This window comes from Poecilia reticulata, chromosome 10 (genome assembly GCF_904066995.2).
Source record: "Poecilia reticulata chromosome 10, P_reticulata-male-v2, whole genome shotgun sequence".
NCBI classification, from domain to species: domain Eukaryota; kingdom Metazoa; phylum Chordata; class Actinopteri; order Cyprinodontiformes; family Poeciliidae; genus Poecilia; species Poecilia reticulata.
The window spans coordinates 28,912,008-28,936,487 of NC_088839.1; the positions used below are offsets into that span (position 1 = coordinate 28,912,008).

General features: G+C 39.7%; 1 protein-coding gene across 2 annotated transcripts in view; it reads right to left on the reverse strand.

Moving 5' to 3' along the window:
* Nucleotides 1–11,078: 11,078 nt before the first annotated feature.
* fat4 (FAT atypical cadherin 4) overlaps nucleotides 11,079–24,480 on the reverse strand; it is a 134,572-nt gene continuing 121,170 nt past the window's right edge. For both annotated transcript variants that reach the window (XM_008421151.3, XM_008421150.3), the window contains 6 exons: nucleotides 23,460–23,545; nucleotides 22,222–22,401; nucleotides 21,646–21,770; nucleotides 19,996–20,213; nucleotides 16,070–16,331; nucleotides 11,079–14,142 (listed from right to left, as the gene is read on the reverse strand). In XM_008421151.3, coding sequence (XP_008419373.2) covers nucleotides 12,230–14,142; nucleotides 16,070–16,331; nucleotides 19,996–20,213; nucleotides 21,646–21,770; nucleotides 22,222–22,401; nucleotides 23,460–23,545 — 2,784 coding nt within the window. In that variant the 3' untranslated portion in view covers nucleotides 11,079–12,229. The remainder of the gene's footprint in view (nucleotides 14,143–16,069; nucleotides 16,332–19,995; nucleotides 20,214–21,645; nucleotides 21,771–22,221; nucleotides 22,402–23,459; nucleotides 23,546–24,480) is intronic.

Consider the following 24,480-nt stretch of genomic DNA (forward strand, 5'->3'; position numbering starts at 1 on the left):
CCTCTGGGCATCTTTCAAAACTCCTGCTGTTCTTTTCTAAACTCAAATGCATTTAAATAATTTATCACTCAGTATGCCACAAAATAAAAAAATAAAAAAGATCAAAAAACAATTGCAATTCTGTGTAGTTCTATAAATATATTAAATCATAAGGCTTTCTATAAAAATACAAAAAAAGAGTAAAATTAAGTTCACTGCCGATTGTAAATATCTAAATATGGATCTAAATATGATTTGCGATATGTTTGTGAATTTACAAAAAAAAAAAAAAAACAACAAGCAAAAAAGACAGAAAAAGAAAAAAGAAGGCATTTTGCAGTCATTGGAATGAATTTATGGAATAATGAAAGCGTGGACAGACGAGAGTGCGTGCCATTTCACGTTTTCAAAAGAATTGACAAAAAATTAAAATATTTGTTGGGTGAAAGAGAACGTGACTTCAAGTTGTATTGTGTCTGTTTTGTTCTTAGACTGTTTTCTTTCCTTTAATGTTTCTGATTAGTGATTTATATATACGTAGTGATACACTATTTTTCTTTATAGAGTTCATTGATTTATGAAGGGGTAATTTAGCTTAATTTGATGAGTAGGACAAGCATAAATATAAGTCTTGTGCTTCTGCCTGTACCTTTTCAGTAAAGTTGTTTAAATTGTTTTGAAGTATGGATAATTAGTTATTTGACGACTGACTGAATAAATAAAGAATCAATCATCACAAGGCAGCATGACTGCATCATCTGCAAACCTGCATTCAGATTCTGGACACCAGCAGAGACTCTGAATATGATCTATGAATGTGTTTTAGTGACATGTCAGCTGACTTGTTTTTATATAACCTAATTGAAATGAGGTATTACTTTGCTGCTGCTATGAAGAAGTGAATGTCCCCTTTTGCCTGCTTGATGATGGTTTTTTGTGTTTGTGGTTTGGACTCAGAAACAACAACCTCCCTCGGCTCATTAAGGATGTTTGTTTTGTTCTGCTCAGACCCTGGCAGTGGAGCAGGCATTGTTTCCTGCTTAAATCTTCTCGCTTAAGCACAATGAGAGAAGCTGCTCTGACCTAACCTACAGCCATCACACACAAGGAGAAACGTTTGGTTTCTGAAAGCTAAAAAGACTGAAAATACCCAACACATTTTACATTACTGTAATTCTAGCAACGAGATATTCAGGTTTCAGATTTCACCTTATTTGATGACATCAGACAGTTTAAAATGTATTGATTAAGGGCTGTCCATCAATAAAACTTGAGAGTAGAGGCAGCAGCAGACGAGTCAGAGAAACTCCGTTTGAATGAGGTAAACGATCTGTCAGGAATGTTGCCATGAATATCGCTCGTTTTTAACATCTTGTTGTCAGTATACTTTCATATATAGAACTAAATCTCTCTGGTTAAGCGGTTTTAATTCTGGAATAGTCACATGTCCAAAATTTTACTGCTAACTTTGTTTAAAAGTTAGCTAGTTTAGTCACAATGATTTAGAATGAGACTGAAACAGCAGCGAAATTTGCATTTTTATTATTTAAAGTGAGCAACACCTGATCATACTGACCACTTAATATGTATTTATATTATATTATATTATTTTATTTAGATATTTAGGAGAACAGCAGTGCTAGAATGATGTTGAAGAAAGGTGATGAAGCTCTGGCGAGGTCTTCATTTAGTTTATTGAAATATGTATTAACCGTTTTTAATTTTTAAATAAACTAAACTATTTTATTATGAGAGGAGCAGGTCAGGGAAGACATAGGAGAGCCAGGTGGAGTTTCAGAGTGTGAAGATATAAAAATTTTATTAATTTCAATAAAACCAGAAAGGAGAACAGGTGAAGACTGTTGTCAGGTTGATTTCTTTCAACGTTTCAATATTTTTTTCATTATTTCCACACCACAAGGGTAATGGTTAGGAGACAATAAGAAAAGTGCTCGAGGAGAGGTTTAAAAATAAATTTGTGAAAATTTCTGCTACACAGTAAATAGAGTTGAGATGTATAATAATGTATACATTATTCTGTATGATAAAAACATACTTTTTATATCTAGTTCACATTCTGATCCTGTACATTACTGTAGTGTCTGTTGTAAATACATGAATCCATGCAGGAACACCAGGTTGCAGAGAGTCAGAGGGAGGCAGAGACAGAAACACATATCCGTAGATATTTTTGTTAAATGTTTGCGGCTGAAAATGACAGGGAAAAAACATTTAGTCTTTTTGCTTCAGTGTTTTTTATGGCTCATGTTTGGTAAGTTGCTAAACGCAGGGCTGGAAAGTGAGACTGAGTTAACAGTGAGGAGCTAAGGTGTCTGTTAGATGTGAAAAGCATCATTTTTATTTATTTTGTAGATCAAACTGTTGCACTGATGTAGAGAGTTGTTCAAGAAGAACTAAACTTGTTTTTTAGATTTTATTGTTGGTCAAACTGCTGCATTGAGTTTAAAACTGCCTAGTCCTATTTTATGAGCTGTTTTCTACTTTGGCTTTGGAAAGAGGTAGAACCAATTCAATTGGCAGTCAATTTATATCAGTGCATTTTGACCAATAATCCAATGTCTTTTGACCAATAAGATATATCAGAATCTGATCTGGTAGCCTGTCTGTGCTACCAGAGTATTTATCTTGCTAGTTGTGAGGCAAATGCTAAAGTGAGTGTTCATCCTGGAATGACGGTCATTATACTATGCATAACTTTAATCTGATTATTGGATTGTAAATAATAACATGTTAGAATACTTGTTACTGAAACAAGGGTCAGATTAGAGTAACACATTACTGATGTGTTGATGGCATAATTGTTTGACATTTCTACTCAAGGTATTTACTGATATGTCAGGTTTCATATATGCGTCCCCCCCAATGACAGACTCGTTTCTACGCCCTTGCTGGTGGAGTTCTGAAGGCCTAACATACTGTAGCAGGAGATGGTTTGAAACTTACCTAACAAGCAGTAAACTTTTCGATGATCATTTTTTATCAGATTTGGCCAGATGGGGACATGTGTGTGTGTGTGGGTGTGCGTGCGTGTGTGTGTGTGTGTGTGTGTGTGTGTGTGGGTGTGTGTGTGTGTGTGTGTGTGTGTGTGCATGCGTGCGGGCGTGTGTGTGTGGGTGTGTGTGTGTGTGTGTGTGTTCTCAGGCCCTACCTGCTTGATTCACTCATAGCATCTTTGTGTGGGATGTTATTCTAACCCCAACTTTTCCCATTGGAGTGAAATTAAAGATCTGAAGCAGAAAGACTTTAAATGATTGGTGATCAGTTAAATCATCCATTTCCACAAACTGAACCATTTTTACACTGAAATACCAAATCTGCACGTTTGCACCAGACAGGATATGAAAACATAAGATGTTTTCATGGATACGTAAGAATGACCTGTTTTTCCCCGAAAGGTTTGTTTCAAAAGAAAAACATAAAGTTACGATACAATTACATCAGAAAGTTGAATTATTCTAATGTTAGTTATTACAGATGTATGATGCACATCCAAATCTTGACTCACAACAAAACAAAGATAAACATCTCGAGTTTCTTGAGGTCCATCTGCAGGACCTGGAACCTCTGGAAGAGGTTTTTAACCAGAGTGTGATTAATATTAATGGATGCAGTCTCTGAGATTGTGACTGATCCTTCTTGAGATAGAAAGACTTCATGAAAATCAAGTGAAAACAGGTTTCTGTCAGGTAAGAGAAAACTACCAGCCACCAGAGGTTTTTTATAGATGTCAAAACATTTTTCTTATTTTGATTTCAAGAAACCAGACCGTATTATTATTTGGACTTTCTCTGTTTTGTCTGTTTTCCCACTGTTTTCTGGGTTCGATTCCCGGCCTGGGTCTTTCTGCATGGAGTTTGCATGTTCTCCCTGTGCATGGTGGGTTTTCTCCGGGTACTCCGGTTTCCTCCCACAGTCCAAAAACATGACTGTGAGGTTAATTTGCCTCTCCAAATTGTCCCTAGGTGTGAATCTGTGTGTGCATGGTTGGGTGCCTGTGTGTCTCTGTGTTGCCCTGTGACAGACTGGTGACCTGTCCAGGGTGACCCCACCTCTCGCCCGGAACATTAGCTGGAGATGGGCACCAGCACCCCTCCCGACCCACTAAGGGACAAGGGTGCAAGAAAATGGATGGATGGATGCATTTTCACAGGAATGTTTCAACTCTGTCTTGTAAAATTTTGTTGTAAACTGGCTGGTAAAAGTGGCCCAAAACCAACTTGTTTGACCTTTTGTGTGCCTGGGTCTGATTTGAGCAATACAAATCAGATTCAGTCCACTTCCATCTGTGATCCTAAATCTGAAACTTCTGAGGTTTTTCAAAGCAACCTCAGTCTGACCTGCTGTATTTTATGTCGCTGAATTGCGGCAGTACACCAGCAGAGTACACCATTGGTGGAGCCAATTATAATTTTCTCATCTCTCTGTGTACATCAGGAACACAAAGTTCACACTGGAGACTGAGTGTGGTTACATAAAAATGATCATAAAAAGTTATAAAATTAAAATGTATTTATTCTCAACAAAAATAGTCACTCAGGTTAAAAACATAATGTTTTATTTTAAGCTGAGAAAATAAAATACACTTTACCAGGTTGTACACAAAGTTTTTCACAAAAAAAATGGCAATATTTTCTTTCCTATCTTTCAAACCTGTAAGTTTTGCCCAACTGAATGTGCCTGTCACTGTTATCTTTTGCTACAATTATGTATATGGGTTTATATATCTGATAAGTTTTTTTGTTTTGACTTCAATGAGCTGTGATGTGATTGTGGTTAGTTTTGTTTAGAGACTATTACTAATGAACTATACTATTCATGTCAAACAGGGATCAAATACAAAGGTCAGAAATATGCCAGAAGTTTGACGATGCATGTAACCAAGGTGCAACATTCTCAAATAAATGAACGGAAAAGCAACTGAAGAATCCTTTTCCTTAAAAGTTCATAGTGATTGACAGTGATGTGTGATTAAGCCAGCACTTAAGTCAGCATTACCCGATGCGTTATAAAACAAAACAAAGAAAAGGAAAGTTGCTGAGCGAGCAGAGCGTCGTAAAGTGGATCTAAAGCAGATGTGTTGCCTCTGCAGAACATCCCAGAGCAGTTCTTCATGGCGACACTTGAGCCAAAGATCTCAAGATGACAATACTGTCTGTTTAACATCCATCATACGCCTCTGTGAATGTTCTCAAGCTTGCGGCAACCAAAGCCTGGGTCAGTCCAAACCCATCTGAGCTCTAGTCAAACCGCAGTTTTGCAGCGTTTGAGTGCAACTTTTCCAGAGATGGAACAGCCATCGTCTTCCTCACACAACCACGGACTCGCATGCATCTATGTTTCCCTTTCATTTCCAAACAGCTTCAGCTCCTCATGGAGGCTTTAATGTTGCTTAAAGGAAACTCTGGCTGCAGAACACTCAGAATTAAAACCCTTATCAAAGGAGAAATTTATAGCTTTGATGCAGTTGTGACCTGAAGAAGACTCTCAGGACTTTAGGCTAATTTCGTAGTGGGTTAATTATGTGCCACATGAGCCTTCTGAGGATGGAGCTGTGTTTTGTTTATCTCACAGCAAAGCCATATGCAGATTCTGCTAATGAGGGGGCAGAAACTGCAACACCTCACAAACGTTAAAGTTGCATTTGCTGTTTAGCTTAACATGAAAACATGAACTGGTTAAGGACTACATCAGGAGTTGCTTAAAGTTCTCCGTAAACAGCGTCCTGCATGTTTGGATGTTACCATCATGATTTGGTGATTGTTGTGGAACATCCAAAGTGCAACAACAGCAGGTTTGGTGGCGTGATGATAAAAATAGTTTAATTACATTTTAAAAAACACTTACAGCCAACTCAGAAAAACGGCTGGATTGATGCAAGGATCCTTCTCACTCAGGTGAGAACATAAATAAAGGGGACAAGGAAAAACTGGAACTGAGTCCAGAGGAAGTAGAGACACATGAGGAGGGCTGAAATAATTAATCAAAATATAAACTCAGATAAAATTCCAACAAATATCTAAGCCCCGACCACGCAGAGATGAAAGCCAATGTGTGTCCATTTTGGTTGCAGCACCGAAAACGCTACAACAACACCGGACAGCGCCATTTTTGTTTGTTAGAGTGAAGTGTAGTGCAGGATAGAGAGAGAGATGGAGCTACGACATCATTGTTTCAAAAAAGATGCAATCTGTATGTACACACTGAAATTGATGCAGTCTGGCAACTGGTTTCAAAAATAATCACTTCTGGTCCCCCAAAAGTCTTAATCCTTGTGGACCCACAGCCTAAACAAGAAACCGTTGTGGATAAACCGTCTCTAGCAGCTGAACTACCTCCTAACTACGTCATCAAGCTGTGCACAGACATGGATGCAACTGAATATTTAATAAACTCACAGGGAAACTAAGTTTTCAGTGCCAGGACATACATGTGTTAAGCATGTTCAAAAGACCAACTCAAAAGCTATCAACAACCTGAATCACCATGGCAACCACTAAAACAAGCTGCAGGGAGAGAGGTTGCCTGAATAAATGTGAAACTTTGAATGCACGACAGCATTTATTCCTATTTGAATATCGAGCAGACTGGCTAGAATGTTTTTCATAAAACGTTATACAAAAAAGCAACCTGGCCCAGCTTAAAATTCAGAAAGTTGAAAACACGCTTTATTTTATATTTTACAAGCAATTTCAGTAAATATTAATTTTCTTTTAGATGTAATTCAAAGCTGAACAGAATGCTGTTTTCTCCAACATCCTATTTCTCGGCCTGCAATTATATTGGCATTTTTATTTAACACCATTTTAGTTTTTTCCCTTAGACGGGGGTGAAATACAGTGTGTTATCAAACAAAGGGATATACATGGCCATACACCTCCCTTTACAAACTAATTCCTGTGTTTTTGTCATAGCAGCTGCTCAGTACATGTATGAAGATCACTGAATCTCTGCAGCACAACTTGAGATAGTGACGTTTTCTGGTTAATTTAAATACCATCCATATGTGGCCCAGTGAGCAGCGTAAGAGCTTTACTGGGAACATTTTCTTAAAAAAAAAAAGCTAATTTACAACAAAATTTCACTCATTGAGAGAGGATGGATGTTAACAGTCACTATTTATGTTTTATTGAAGCATATGGGGAACAAAAGGCCAAAAAGATGTGATACCTTAGTCTTTAGCTTGTTTTGAAAGCTGCTGACATGTTTTAATCAATAAAATACTTTCTGAAAATAAGTAAACGTTGTTTTATACTAAAACTCTCCACGGTTCTGAGAACAAGTGACACAAAGGTGTCACAAAAACATCTTGTTTGAGCTTCTATGAGCTTCTATGAACTAAAACATTCATCTGAAAATGGTGGCAGAAGCCAAGGCGCCTGTCCTGCACACATTAAAACGTTTTTGAGATGCCATCTTATGATCAGGACAAAGCAGCACCAAAGAGAGACATAATGGTGACATCGAAGCACGAAAGTTGGAATAGTTGTTCAAAGGTTAAAGTCACTCACTGTTCTCATTAATTATAATGTGCTCTGCATCATGCTTTTTGACAGTGCAGAGACTAATGTGCTATGAGTTAAAACATGCTTTGATGCATATTATAATGCATGAGGTTGTCACAACATGAACAATGCTGTAAAAATAAAAAAAAAGATTAAAAAACAGATTGAAAAAGTCTGACTCAGCAATTTAGAAAGCCACAAACCTAGGGGTAAATGCTTTTTGATTAAGTTTATATCCTAAACATAAGAGAACTGGTGCAACATGTCCTTTATTATTTTAATGTTATTGTCTTTAGCTATGACTCTGTCATATAATTAAGTCTCCAATGTTTCAAGATCCAAACATGCCTACTAATAAAATCAAAGATCAAAACTGTGAGCAAACTGAAAACAATTAAAGCTGAATTCATATTGGATGCTCTGTATTATTGTTTTTTTTTTGTTGGGTTGCTGACCAGCTGAGTTCTTCTCTTCACTGTTCACTTAACCCTTGTGTTTACAAAAGGGGTCCAACCGACCCCACACCCGCATCACTTGTATCATTTGCCTCAGTCCTCGCACGCACTTGGGTTAAACATATCAAACTTTTAAAAAATAAATTAATATCTAATCACAAAATTGAGAAAAAAACATAGACAATAAGCAACACACAAACCAGCACCATGAGAGGCCATACATCTGTCTGCAAATGTGTTTTTAACCCTTGTGCGTGCAAGGAGGCAAATGATACAAGCTTTACGTGTGTGGGGTCGGTTGGACCCCATTTGTAAACACAAGGGTAGTTTTTTGTGCAGAAGTAACCCAGACCTTGAGGTCCAACTATACAGGGGAAATTACTCAGATTACCAATAAACAACCAACACTTAATTAGAGGGAAGAGAATAGTTTTTAATCTAGAAAATGCTTTGGATGAAGCTACAGGGCCATGCTAGAAATCAGAAAAATAAATCTTTCTCATCTTGCAAGACAAAGATTCCTCCCTCCTTCCATGAGCACGGAGAAAACTCTTGAGTCAGTTTGGAAATCATCAACACAAGGCAAGTTTTGATGACTTAGACAACCTCAGCAGAGAGAAAAAAACTGCCAGACAACACTCCATCATGGGAAACTCAATCTCATTTCTTTCACACCTTCAATTCAGGATGAATAAGTTGCTTCTCACCACTGTGAAACACATCACAGCTGACGTTTCAAAATGAGAACTCAGCAGTCATTTTTAACACCGAGAGCTCACAGCTCTGTGAAATAAAACCACATTTACGCTGACAGGAATAACACATGTTCAAAGTTCTTCAGGGCCATGTCCCATTATGTAACATGCAATGTTTGCTCTTAAAGATATATGTTGCAATTAGTCTTTAACACATCATAACTTCCTCTACAAGCTGGTAAAGTTAAGCAGACGTCTGGAAAACATCCAAAAGTGGCATTTGTGGGAAAGAAAGCAAGAACACCCCTGAAGGGATCACCAGCATGCTGGCTTCAAGGACAATCAGGAAGACAGATTCCCTTCTGTCCTCATTGATGTTTTACATGCTACCACACTGTGCCAAACAATGTGCTCTTTGTTGCTGGAGGCCCCTCTGCGACACCTATAGAGAGGATGACGAGGGAGCTCTTGACCCTGGTCCCCAGTGCCCGCTGTCCTGCAGGTTTCAGGGTTTTTCCTTCTGCCACATTCCTGATGTAAATTTCTGTTCAAACCCTGTTGGGGCAGAGTAATGCCAAATTATTCTGCTTTGCTCCCCATCCTGCTATTCCTGCCAAAAAATGGACACTATACCTGTAGCAGGACTTTACTCTGTTATGTGGCAGAGCGTTCTTTGTCAGCTGCAGCTGGCTGATTAATTTTTTTTAGGCAAACCTGTGAAGACACTGTTGCAATAATCAGTTCAACCAAACATGAGGGTTAATGAATTTTATAGATCTTGCTGGGACATGTCACTTGAGCCTGGAAATGTTCTTCAGGCGGTAGAAAGCTGACTTTGTAATGGTCTTTATGTGTCTATGAAAGTTTAAGTGCCCCTCCTTTGGTGGGGCCCCAAGACGGAGCCATGGTGAACCCCTTATTTAATCTCTTTTACTGTTAACGCTCGTATAAACTTACCTGTTGACACAAAGAAATGCCTGTTCTTTAAGTAAGACTCAGATTGGTCAAGTGAGGCTCCATAACGTCAGCACTGTGGGTTTTTTCACTGTGGACCTCATGAACCACTTTGATAGGGTCAGTCTCTGCATGGTGGAGGGCATGGAAGCTGGACTGAAAGACAGCAGAGCGGTTGGTCATTGTTTATTAATATGGAGAGAAGTGCTAATACTGACAATATAACATTTATTTAGCCTAAACTACTTTTTTGTTAGGAAGAGGACAGGGTGCAAATTGAAATTGGATGCAGCTGCGGATGAGGCAATTTTCCACTTGTGGCATAAGTTTTGGGATCGGGCTGAGTTTCAGCTTAACGAGAAATGATTAATATCCCAATGGTACGCTCGCACTAAGATCAAACTTACTACAAAGTCTGGTTTTTCCTAATGAAGGCATCACTGTTGAAGCACCACCATGAGAGAAACTTACCCGACCTTCTCACACTGCATATGCAGTGTGGATGAAGCTGGATGAATGCAGGGAGACTGTCCAGCGTTGCTACTTCCAAACACAAAGCGTAAGGTTGTGGATGGTTCTGTCATTGAACAAATGACAGAAATATTTTAAAACAGAACTTACAATGTTTATTTTTATTTTTATTATCATTATTTTGAAGTTTAATGATGTGAAAATTTAAATCTGGACAAAAAAGCAAAAACTCTGACTTTTTGCCCCCTCCATTGACCCAGACTTTCAGCAATGTTAAGTGTTGCCGCTTTCACAGCTTCAGAACATTTCATTTGTCCAGATCTGAGCTGTCAATCTCCTCTATCCTCTCAGGACCCCTCTTTATGTTATAAAACAGATAAGCATGCAAAATCACTGAGCTATGATAAAAAAATAAGGGTTCTGTTTAATAAACCACATGTAAATAATTGCTCAAAGCAATAGGGAGGCCTGTGTCATGGAGTCCGCTCCATATTTAGTTTGGCTGTGAGCGGCGTAGCTCAGTTTCATTTGGGTCCTGAAATGCTTTCTTAAATGTTTTGTTAAGACTCTGTATCATTTAAAATCCTGCACAGATGGAGAATAACTCAGCTCCCAAATGATTTTTATCTATTTTTTAAAACTGCAGACCATACCATACCATACCATACCAACTTTATTTATAAAGCACTTTAAAACAACCACAGCTGATACAAAGTGCTGTACATTAAAACACAGCATAATAAAAAAAATAAAAAAATAAAAAACTCTTACAGTTTAAAAACAAAAACATACACTCTAAAACTAGATCCCACAGGAGTTAAAAGCCAAGTAAAATAAATGGGTTTTAAGACGAACTTTAAAAGTGGACAGTGAAGGGGCCTCTCTGACCTGCAAAGGCAAGTCATTCCATAACTTAGGACCTATGACAGAGAAAGCCCTGTCCCCTCTGAGCTCAAATGCATCCTAATGAGCTGCTGAGAAAGAAAGAAAGAAAGAGAAACTTTTTAAATAAATACCTTTTTTTATTCTGTTATTGGCTTTTTACAGGTACAAAGCATACAGCATGTTATAGTTTTATCAAAAGTGGAAAATACTGATGTTACATATGTAACAAATGTAAAAAATAAGTAATCGATCTTACTTTCCCTGAAAGTAAGAACATAACATTTCAGCGTATGAAAATTTGCATAAAAACACTGCTAAAGTAATTTAAGTTAATAAACAGTACAAAAAAATGTAGAAACCATACATGTCAACATAATGAACAAGGACACCACCAACATGACGAATGACTGTGATTTTTCATAAAATAAGAAAAAATGTACATAAGTTCATTAAGTTTTAGTTCAGGTCATGTTTACAGGATCAACATTTTTATTTTCATAAGTGCCAGGGAGAATATTGGCTGGTCAGAGAGTGTTAATGCAATTTCTTCTTAACAAACACTTTTTCCCCGAAAAGACTATCTCCTCAGGCCAATGAAACAGAATCCTCAAATGTCTGTAAGGCAGCAGACGTGATTACCTTTCACTCTTGGGACATTTAGCCAGTCTTAGAGGAGGAACCAGAGTAAGGCAAAAAGAGATCGGATCATTGGTGGGGTTTGAAAAACATTGAAAGTGATTGTTTTCACACAGAAGGGCTGCGTCAGGTGCTCTTTGATTAAACACACATGCTTCTTTTTTAAAAATTAATAATGCATCCCTAAAAATAGACTCCTTTCATAAATGTAGTCATGAACTTCTGTGAGTTCCTGTTCAGATACTTTCTTATCTCTTGACAGAATATTTCGGGAGGGGAAATATTGGTAATAAAGGACAAAAATGCTTGATTGAGATTATGTAAAATCCTAAATTGAACTAGGGTGAGGGTTTTCTACCATAAGCCATCCAGTATCCATGGATACACTTAATGAGGTCTCAGAGAGATGAGTGCACAGTTTGTACAGTTTCAACCTAGAAAAGACTGGTAAACTATTCCAAGGTGGCAACGATGAAATCATTCCTCGGTTTTCTGCCTTACCGCATTAAAAGTCGTCTTTTTCTGTTGAGTATCAATAAAATCATACACTTCAATTTACTCACAAAATATACAGCCTTTCTTTTTTTAGAATGGAGATTGACAAAATTCTACAACACTGTAATAAATAGTCTCATACATATTGCTCAGCTTCTCCTTCATTAAGAATGGTTACTGAGCCATCCCCGCTGTTCATTTCAATGTCTTTCGCTGCAGCATTCTCAGGAAGTGAAGCTAAGTCCTTAAAAACGTCAACATAATGTCCAAAGCCAGGCCCCCAGTTCAAAAGATTGTCCCAGTTGAAGCCACCAGCTTGCTGGCCCAGTTTGTGGGGCAGTGTGTAGTGTTGCTCGGTGGAAGGTGTCTGGGCGATGCCGGGCCCTCCTTCTGCCCGCCGGCTAGAATATCGCCTCTGCTTGAGCCTCCCGCCGTAGTCCTCGTCGTCAGCATCTGACTCGTTGACTTGCGAGAGCTTGGGAACTCTGGAGCTGTAGGAGACGGGCTTTTCCCTGTCGTACTCCATCTCCGAACAGGTGAAGGAGTCATGTGAGTCACTTTCAGACGAGGACTCTGGAGCAGGAATACCATCAGCTGGGTTGCGGACCCTTGACAGCGGCCTGCGGCAGTCCTCCTCTGAACTGGAGCGCCCATGGTCAGCGCTGCAGATGCTGGGGTTGCGTGGACGTGGCGTGTTAAGCCTCTCCACCTCTTCGATGGACAGCCCCACTGGAGGCCCTGTCTCTAGAGGGATCTGTTCGATTGGCTGCTTCAGCCGGCTACCCGGCCTGGAGGTGTGGCCGTGGCTGGCCATCGTCTGTGGACTTTTGCTGCGCCTCCCCAGCCGGGTGGCGTAGTTGAACATGGGCGGGGGTTGGCACATGTCATTGTGCATGTCCAGCGGGCTGCCTTCACGGCGAGCCAGGTTGAGGTCTCTGGTGGGAGTGTTGCGGTAGAACGAAGAAGGTTTGGTGAACGGAGCTGGGGAATGTCTGGAAAGCGGATTGGGGGTAGGACAGGCAGAGTGGGAGTGGCTGAGTGGAGTGGACCTCAGGGCTTGCGTGTACTGAGGCTGATAAGTGTAGCTTGTTGCACCTAGTGGTAACGGCGACTGTCTGGCAAAGCCCAGCGGGCTGTGTCTCTGGATTGAAAACTTGGGAGTGTGGCTGCGGAACTGCTTGTAGTGTTGGATGATGTCTGCATCTGACGGCGCAATACTGCTGGCATTGTCAATGTCATAATGTTCAATATCTGCCTCTGGCCCATTACAAGGCGCACAAGGAGCACTGGGAACAGTCTCATTGTTGTGGGGAATGTCTGTTTCATCATATATCAAGTATGGGTTCTCCCTCTCAATAATGTCTGGCTTAGGGTTCCCTTCTGGTTGCTTTCGTACTGTCATGTCATCTCCATACGGTGGGATGTTGTCTGGATCATCGAAAGCGACATTCTCACTACCCTTCTTCTTTTTCTTCTTCTTTTTCTTCTCATTAGGTTTCTTCTCCTTAGGTTCCTTTGGCACTTTGGTCTTGTTGCGGTCTTTGCAGTGGTTGCACAGGATCAGGCTGAGCACCACCAAGGCAAGGACGGTAGCACAGCTGCCGACAATAGCCGGCACAGCCCAGATGGGTAGAACCATGGCTTGTACTGTAGGACTGGGACTGCAGACAAAGCCACCATTGTCGGCTGTGGTGCAGACGGTACCTTGAGGGCACTGGACGCCCAGACAGGCCACCAGAGTTTCGCAAGTCTTGCCAGTGTAGAATTCGGAGCAGATACAGGTGAACCCGGTGTGGGGATCTGGGATGCAGCTGCCGTGGTTCTGGCAGGGATTAGAGGCACAGTCGCCGGGCGGGACACATTGATAAGTGTACCACTGGTTGACGCACATCAAGCCGTCTATACACGGGTTGCTCTCGCACAAGTTGGGTCCTCTGCAGCCGATCTTCACAGATGAACTGGTCTTGGTTAACGCCACAAGGCTGTGCTCTCCAGTAAATGGCAGGTTCTCCCTGTTGTACTTTACGTATGCCAGGCAGCCGTCAAAACCTGCAGAAAAATATGGGAAAAACAAACCGGATCAGTTAACAAGAACAGCCGGCAGCAGGTACACAACGGAGGTATAAGGAAGAATCATTGGGCCTGGATCAGTTCCTAATAAACAGCAGGAATCAGAGGTAAAGGAATTTTGTTTGGATGGGTAATAAGTTCAAGCTTAGGACAAAAACAATGAAACTGGTAATTTCTCATGGAAAGCTTCTACTGTAACAAAAAAACAAAAAAAAACATATTTTAAAAATCGGGCCACATCCATCACTGGCCAATTTGAAGGAAGACATGAAATGTTTTCTAACAGAGAATCCATCGTCGGGGCCATTATGGCTTCAAGACATGCATCTGGGTTGGATGAATGTCTCTGTGTCTAATTCAGCTTGTTGCCTAACAGCGCTGCCTCACAGATGTAAACAGGTTTTTATTGAATTTATCCCAGTGCAGATTAAATCCATTTGTGTCTTTTCATTAGCTTAGGAGCAGCGAGTGCACAATAGAACCCAAATGTTCAGACACACACTGAGGTAAAGGCTGGTTAACAGGCAGCCTGCCACAGGTCTGCGTGCTGAGAGTGTGTTTGTTTTGAAACGGTCCCTTTGTAAAAGACCTCAACAAATCATTCAAATGGCTAATTTTTACCATATTAGTACATAGTGTAAGCCTTGTTTTTCCCTCCCCTTAAAATCCTAAAATTTACTGTGTTGCATTACCTCCTCCTGGAAACCCTCTGCTTCACCTTTTCCAAACTTATACTCAAGGACATCTGATCTGGGATTTAAAAACCCAGCAAAGAAAAGCTGAACTGGGAAGAAGTTTAGCATGAAAAGTCAACATTTTCCAAAATGAAGTCAAGTTAAACTAATGTTAGTTCTGGTCTTTGTCAAAGTTTTGCAGGATAGTAGCTCAGTTTTTGATACAACTGCCACAGGCTGGTTTGCCTTGTATTTTTATACCTTTGCCCTTATGTGACTAAAGTTTAGTCTTGCAGAATAACAGGAATAGATGCAAATGTTTTTATAAACCTATAGTTTTCCATAACATGAAGACTGTATTTTAAAAAGAAATCAAGATTTTCAGATAGATGGCCAGTATATTTGTGTACAAATGTAAGAAGCTTGGGAATTTGTTTGTATGGTTCTTGATTCTGATGAGATGATCAACTTTGTTGAAGAAAACATGAGCTACAGTTGTTTTGGGAGTATCTTCAGCATTTGCACATTTCTATTAATTTATCTTTTCCTTGATCAATGTATCCATCCAATTCAAAAATTCCTTTTAGTTTAACAAACGATGCTAATTAGAAGGGATATTCAAATGTTTTATATGTGTATTTATCTTCCCTGACACATCATCTAAGGGTCATTTTTGAAAAAAAAACTGGAGAAGAGCCTAGAAATTATTGCAATTTACTAACCAAAACACATTATCTTGCTTCTTTTTTTTATTAAAAAGTCCTTCACTTCTGCTGCTTGTTTCAAAGACCCAGATGTATTTGTATTACAACTGACTTGATAGTCACTGCTGTTCAGAGTAAATCCTTTTGAAGGCAGTTTCATGTTTGAAATTTGGACAATTTAGTTATGAGACTCCCTTTTTTGGTTCATCTCCTTCACAAGAAGTCAAAGCAACACCTTCATTGCTGAGGAAGAAGCTTTTATGCATCATTAGGCAGACTTTCAAACTCTTGTTTTGAGTTTGAAAGTCTTTTTGATTTTGCTAGTGAGTGGCTGACATCAGCATTTTGATGATCGGGTGAAAGTAGGTCATATCAACCTGGTGGGAAAACTCTTATTTACTGTATGGATAGTTTGACAGATTAAAGTTTGGTTCAATAAAACATGACTTGGGGCCATCATTGATGAAACTTGAAGTAACACAAAACTATAAATGATCAGGGGAAAAACTAACAGAAGAAAGTTTTTACCTGCTCCAGTTTTCTGCTGAGCGGGTCCAGGTGGGATCCCACCTAATGAGAAGGTCAGAACACTGAGACCGCCGAAGTCTTGGGTGGCATGTTGGATGGGTCTGGGGAGCCCACCGTCCACCTGGAGGACAGTGGACGAGCCGTTCTTAAACATCCGCAGGATGTGCCACTGGCCGTCCGACAATACAGCGTCTCCCAGAGTCCTCTCCACCTTCCCACCAACACCAGCATCCGAGATGTAGTTGATGTTTCCATTCCTCAACTGAGCAAGAGAACAGAAATACAGTTTGGTTATGTGGTTCTTGATTGTACACTTTTTAAAATGAATTGTTAGTTAGCTAAAGGGAAAGTTTCAGGTTCCTTTCAGCTCATTAACATTGTATAACTTTAAAACAATGGCAGAAGATGGAAGACAGTTTTATCTTTTTAATGTAATATTTAGGGGTTAATATTATAAATTTGAATTTTGGAAAAATGAAGAACTCATCTCAAACATTCACTAGATTTACATGAAGTATTCATGAACTTATTGTACATAATATTGTACTTTTTCTTTATGTTGTAAAAAAATATCTGAGAATAAAATCTTTTTTTTTTTCAATTTTGGCATAACAAAAACTAAATAACACAGTAAAACATAAATGAAGATGTTTTTAATACATTCATTTATTGAATTTGTTTTACATTTTTAAAAGGGTAGGTTTTCTTCCTGATTCATTCAGATAATTATTTATTTTCCTAGCAACTTTTCAAAATGAGAAAGATAAGAGAACATAAAAGGCAGATTTGTGGTGTTCTCAAAAGATCAGAAAACTTCTCCAAGAATTATAAAAAAAGGTCCTCATGTATATTGTTAAGCTTTAGTAAATATCTCTTCCCCTCAAGGTTGTATTTCTTAAACTTTTTTAACGTATGACTATGCCAACAAAAGGCTTATTTATTTTAAGGTTGTATTTGCTCTTGTTACTGTACAGGAAATAAGCTAAATGACAGTTTTATCACCATGTGAATATAAACATTTAAAAATACCAAAGATGACACAGAACAAGATAGTCAACAAAATGCTTACTCCCACATTTTTTTCACTGTCAGATAAAATTTAGAGAGAGGCAGCTACATAAACAACAGCATCAAAACGGCAGCTTCTCAGATTAATGCAATGCGTTGTCATGCCAACATTCATCAGGACTGATGGGAGGAAGTCTTTCCTGAGTCTGTACCAAACCGCTCTCAGAATGGGATGCTGAGGTCAGAGATCAGAAACAAAAATGCAGCTGGACGCTCATAAATCTTTCTCTTGCCAGGACACGCTGCACTCTTTCATGTTCTCACGACTTGCATCCTTTTTGCTCATGCCTTTTACCCATGGGACGATCAAAAGAACTGCAAACAAATGGATTCACAGGGAGTGCAATGCTACATTCTCTGACTTGAGGGAAAAAAAGCACACAATGTGTCTTTAAGCAAAATTAATAAATCTCCTTTTGGCATCGGCTACAAGTTTGTGGCTTTCTCTGCGAATGGTAATCTCGTGTTCTCCTCACTTCGATGGAAAAGTAATCTTGTTCTTCTCCCTTTACAAAGAACCCAAAAGTCAGCCATGATAAGTAGCTTCCGGAAGAATTGATTTAAAATGGGAAAAGCACACCAAGCCAAAGAATACAGAGCGCTCTGAAGCTGGAAAACCGATCATGAGACTTATCTATTAAACATCTTGTTTTGTTCACATCACTGTTTATGTAGTTCTCTTAACATATATACCTGCACAGTATGCATTCCCACACCAAGTTTTTTTGTTTTTTTTGTTTCGTAGTTGTTTTAATACTTTAGAAAGCTGAGATTTGATGAGCACCAGAAGCCAGTCTGAGCCCGAAGACCAAATCAGAGCTGAGAAAGCCTCATGTTGCACTGGGAAGTGGTCGATTGGCCTGAGATGTCTGAAAGGAAAATTGAAGGCGTTGAATGAACGTTCGGGCCTCTTTGGGCAGCTGCCCAGGATCAGTCAGAGAGGGACGGAGGAGAAGAGGAGAGGGCTGAGAAAGACTGGTGGACTGTTCCTACGCTCAGTCTGTGCTGATGTCTGCTGGTGTTTGAATACATTTCTGGTTAGAAACAATCAGCCTCTTAACATACATATCTTAACACAGTGGCAAACATTTTTCCTAGTAAGTCTAGACGGCCACATTCTTTAAGAATCTGGAAGTACTTTGCACTTTCTGCAGGACCTTGATGGTAAACAATCTCAACAAAATTTTTGTTTGAAATAAAACCCTTACAGTGTTTGTTTCTTTAATACTTCCTTAGTTTTAATGTTTGTTTTTTTTTTTTTCAGGAAAGCAATAACCCATAAAAGAGCTGCCCAGTCAGACCAACAACCTTCCTACTCACTGCACCACTTTATTTTCTTTTTTAGCGTTTTCGCTGTAGATTTGTTGCTGTGGTTGGAACTATTGTCCTGTTGATGCCCCAGTTGAGGCAAAGCTTTATCTTTAAAACTGATATTTTGGTGTACAGAGGAGTTTGTAGTTGACTCCTTGGTCCTGGTACCAGGACCGGCCTTAATAGTTAAAATGAGGCATTCTGTTCTGTTTTTCCTCAAACAAACCATCTCCAACTTGGTTTCATCCATCTAATAAACATCGTTCCAGAAGTCTTGGAGTTCTTTGAAATGCAACTTTTCAAATGTAAACCTCTCTGCCATATTCTCTTGGTAAAACGTCCAAACAAGTGATATTTATTCAGTTTTTGTCCATCCATCTAGCTATCCATTGCCTACACAGGCTTGTCCTTGTCGGGTCATGAGGAGTGATCATCTTTAAGGTTACTGCTGATGTCTTTTCAGAGAGGCATTGTACTGACACAGATCTGAATGCTCCAAACTGCTAAACCTGCTGCCTTTGGAAAGGTGACGACAGTGATGATCACTTATTCAAGTGTATTTGATTTGAACAATGTAGTTTTTAGCCAATGCTATGGAAGCAGAAAGGTGTGGTTCATTTTTGCTTTGGTTTATTAAAAAATGACAGCGTGGAATCTGTTGTGTACTTACTTTGTAATTCACTCTGATAATAGTGCAACTTTAGTGGAACTTTAATTTTGTGCCTTGGAGGCCTTATGCTCCCCCCCAAACCCTAGTGCCATATTTTTTTTTCTCAAATTTAGTGAACAAAGTCAGCATGTTTATACTCTTAGCAGAAAAATGCTGCACCCAGCAACTTTCACAGTTTTCTGTGTGGCCACTGGGCACATTTTAAATAAAAAAAGTATTTCCAGAAAGGTGTAACTGTGCAGCTTTTGCTGTACATCTATCCCACAGATAAATAACCAACGGATGTCAGACCCAAGTATCAAAGGTGTTATGCTTTTTGTCATAGTTCTTGGCTGATGAACTGTCTTCACTGGCTGAATTGATGAGGATACATGTGAGCTTTATGGCTTGCTGTGCTTGGTTTGGCATAGCATCTCCAAGACTTTACCTTTCAGTACTTTCCCAGCTCAATAAACCCAGTATTTTTCTACAGTCTGTGATCGCTTTCCGTTTAATGCTGCATCCCACAAGCCCGGTCGTAACAAAAAAATGACTGCCGGTTCAGGATTTAAAACTTTTAGCTCATCGTTGGAACACACAGGCTGCAACGTCAATTCGTAGGAGCCAGAACTGGGATTTTACTGGTAAAAATGTGCTTTTATCTCTGCCTTGTACTGCAAGGTTATTGAGTGTGAGATCACTTTTTTGATGAGGTGCGGGGATGAACATACTGGTGAATCACGCAAACTTTTATCTGGAGGTATGCTCTGAGATTTCCACCATTCATTGCCTCAACTGGGTGAAAACCTGAACTTAGAGGTGTAACAGCAGAGTTGAGAAGTACAAGAGGACATATAGGCTGATGAAAAACAGACCATTTTGTTGCTTATTTCCTTACCTTAACAGTGGTGTAGTTGCTGCTTTCCTGAATGTGCAACAGAGTGCCAGTCTTGCTCCGTGTCCGAAACTTCACTTCCAGGCTGCTCGGGCTGATCCGGTCGGACGCCACGCCCTGGAGCGACCGCCTGAGCAGGACGTCACGTTTGGGTCCCTGCTTCAGGGCGTAGTCGAGGCGGCCGGTGCCATCCAGAGACAGGGCAGTGTCTGCTGTCATGTCTGTAGGAAAAAGACATTAATTACTCAGAGTCCCTGCTGACGTTACAGACGTTTCATATGCCAAGTGAAAATTTCCTCTTTGCTCTCGGCGGGCTGCGAGTATCGAATTATTTTCCCAATTGCTCAGCCACGGCCACATATTTGTCCCCATACTCTCACCAGCCATTACAAATATCCTTGTATTATGCGAGGGAATCCCCAGAACAGCCGATTTGTCTTTGAGTAGCACATTAAATCCTCACATACACACTCTCAGGAACCGGGGCTTACAGAAAGAACCGTACCAAAATGCCTGAAATGTGAATGGAATCCCCAAAACCTAATGCAATACAAATGTATGTGTTTACTAACTTTTTAAACCGTAAAGTGCATGATATGATTTCATGTCCCAAAGCACTCTAATACCTGTACTTCAGCCAAATATGAGTTTAACAAACACAACATAAGCCTTGAAGCGATTGTACGGTCAGTATGTGCAGCTGAAAATCTGTGAAATCAAAACTACATGTCTGTATATGACAAGGATTGAAATGTACAGTGCAATCAGTTGTCATCCAAAACGTTTTCTTTTGACCTAATGACCTTTTTTTTGTCATTTAAAACAACAAAACTGTGGTTCAGTTCTCACTGTGATGTTTGGAGGAGACTGACAACCATAAGCACACAGCCAGGGCCACACTATGTCAGAATATGTCAGAATAGAACTAAAAAGGAAAATGTCTAGATGTGTGTCTTGTAAATTTACGTCAATCTTAGAGTATTTCTCCAATTTTTTGTTGCAAATGTTTGATTTTATAGTCTTACTAAACTTCAAAGTGTTTTTCATTAAGATTTCTGGCTTACAATGTCAGAGAATATCCTGGTTTTGAGGGTTTTCTCAAGTTGTTGATGAGGGTAGAGAGGTGCTGGAAGTCTTTCTTCCCTAAATGGGGCTACGGCATAAAAAGTGCTTCATGTTTTACACTAATAAAACCTCCATGAGGCCAAAAAGGGCCTCAGTGAGTGGCTTCTCATTCTACGATGACCCGAGGAGGAACTGTTCTGGTTCTGATTAGTGGTATAATTTTTCTCCTAATCTGTCATTGCAGACTCTAGATCTCCTCTACAGCATTTTTTTTTGCACATGACTGCGCTTGGATTAGAAAAACATGGTTCTGTTTTTGCACGCTGTAAAGTGAACCAGCAGATTTCCCACCAAATTGAACCTGATGGCAAACGCACAATAGTTTCCAGTTTTCTCAGTAATGCTACTATTTGTTTCCAGTAAGAATATGTAATTCACAGAACTGATGTGTACTGGTACTTCACCAATTTTGACTTTACGGATTTATGCAGGAAACGCAGGCAGTTTTATTGGTGGGCATTTTCATGAATCATGGAGGACCGATCATATAGAATTGAGAAAATTACATTTCAAAGGACAGATACTTACACTTTTCACAGAATTTTCCTGTAAAACCATCCACACACTGACACTGCTGCCAAGACCAGTGGTCCAAACAGGTGCCCCCATGTCTGCACGGGCTGGCGGTGCAGGCTCCTTCCAGTCTTGGGCATCTATAGACACACAGCCACACAAAATCCCCACAATCAGACGGGCACTTTGACAACTCAGCCTCACAGTAAGAAGCCTGGGGGTCTGCTGGAAAAGAAACTCCAAAAACAGGAGCAGATGAGCTTTGATTTGTCTCCCGAAGCGGCCGTACAAAAACCATTATAGAACCCCAGAGGATTAGCATATTAAAAGATCTGCCTTTGCCTCACCATTCACTCCTGAGATAGAAGAGAAAATATTCAGCAACTGCCTTTTCTTCGTCAAAAGTCTACCATTTGTGGTTTAAAAAAACATCTTTTAAAAACTCTCGGGAGGATTTGAAAGTGTGAACAGATGTCCCACAGCGGGAGCCGAGAAGGTTAGAGAAGATAGTTGGGATGAGAAAAGAGGGGAAAAGATAGAAAAATGCAGGCAGTGAAGACATGTGGGGGCCGGAGGGTTTGTGTTGCGGACCTGTCAAGGATGCCATGCGATGCCAGGGCCTGACTGGGCTCCAGAGGGCGGCCATTGACGGCGAGCTCCATGATGCAGCCGACAAAGTCGTGGGTGGCGATCTGACCACGGCGATGAAGGACGGGTTCTATCGACCTGACGCCGCCGACCGAGAGCCGGTTGGGCTGCACGTCCAAAATCCTGCAAATACAGGCACACAAACATGCTCACACTCAGATGCATTCAAGTGAAGGTTTTCACATGCGCACACACTTTCATAAAAAGATGCTTTGAGTCAGCAAGTTTAAAATAATATGTTAATAACTCCTCTTTTATGCTCACTTCCACACAAACACAAAAACATGCAGTCTCAAAAATGTGGCTCAGAAATCACAGAAAAGCCAAAAACCTTTCATCTTGCAGCAATTTCATATTTCCAGAGAGTTTTTTGTGACAGAGCTCATGAGTGCAAATTGACAGTAACAACGTATCTCACCTGGGGAATCTTCTGGAAACGGGCAGATATGCACTTTCAAAAATTAATTCTCCAAGCACCAATTTAAACACAAAAATCAACAACTGAAACTTTACATTTTTCCAGGTGCTGTCACTACACATAAAACATTTTGGTTAGTGTTTAATTTATTACGGTACTAAAGCAATTCTAACCAGGTGGGATTTTAGTTTAGGTTTAATGGAACGCAGTGTTTTGGCTGTTTTTCAGTTTTCCAAAAGTTTGTTCCAGACTTGTGGTGCATAAAAGCTGAATGCTGCTTCTCCATGTTTGGTTCTGGTTCTGGGGATGCAGAGCAGACCAGAACCAGACCACAATTTAAGACCCCACTAGGGAAATATAATAAGAAGGAAGATCAATCTACTTGTATTTAGCTCTACATTAATTGATATAGCAGTTTTTCTGTTTGGTAAGGTGTTACCATAGTGTTGTCTCTGTTTAACTGTGGAACACCACAAATTTGTTTTAAGTCATAAAATGGTTCTACAAATAAAAAGCCAGGCAAACTACTGCTAAAGACAACAAATAAAATCTTAAGATTGTTTGACTGTTGGAGCACAGAAAAGAACCAACAACAGCTTTAAAAAACACAACATATTTTTGCCACAGTACATAAATTATGAGCAACATTTTCTTATTTACATTTGGATCAGTTAAAGAATCAGCTGCTGTATGCATATGTGTGTGTGCGTGTGCGTGTGCGTGCGCGCGCGTGTGTGTGTGTGTGTGTGTGTGGTTCCCATACCAGTCAGTGTGTACAGCCACGTTGCTAACGGCACAATATCCTGGTTCCTGATCCTCACCGCACAGATCCACAGTAAGCGATGCTGCCTGTAGGATGACAAGAAACAAAAAGAAGCTAAAACATTGAAAGAATTATGACCAGGGATGAACCTAAATATTCCTACCAAACTATTCCTGACACACAGCTTTAATTCTCCCAGCTTCACTAAGTGTTCACTGGGAGAGCCAATCCACCCAATAAAAGTCTTGTAAAAGTATTTATTCCTCTGTTTCTCACATTTTGTCCCCCAAAACACAAGCTTCAGCATGATTTTTATGGTTTTTCTGTAAAAGGGGGAAAAAAAGCCAAACTTGTAAAGGGAGAATCTTATAAAATACGGCATGAATTTGTAATCTTCCCCCCTGTATCAATGCTTTGTAGAGACAATATTTTTAGCTGCAATTACAGTTGTAAGAGCTAAAGGTATCTGTCAGTTTTGAAATTGTTGTCCATTATTTATTATAAAACAGCTCAAGCTCAGTCAGACCAGATATAAAGCATCTGTGAACATCAGTTTTTACGTCCTGCAAACGATCCTGAACTGGATTTAGCTTTTTACTTCAACATAAAGATACTTTTTGTATTAAGCTCCTTTCAATTTATGATCTTTAGATAAAAATACAGGCTTTTGTGTAGGAAAAAAAGTGGGACCATGACAATTTAAAATCTTTCCCTATTTTGATGTGTATTTATCCAAACAATTCAACTGAAAACGAGCAAATCTGTTCAGGGGAAGCTGTATAAGCGCAATGTTGCAATAAGTTGGTGGGAAATACAATAAAACACGCTTGTACAGAATAGTTCAATAACATGCAACTTTGGTTTGTATGTTCTCAAGCAGCTAGATTTCTCCCTGCAGTTCAACAGCATGCATGTTAAGATTAATTGGAGTTTTTAAATTGGCCGTAGAAGTTAGCCTGAGCATGCCTGGTCGTCCCTCTTTTCTTTTTTTTGTCCACTGATTGACAAATTGGCTGTTCAG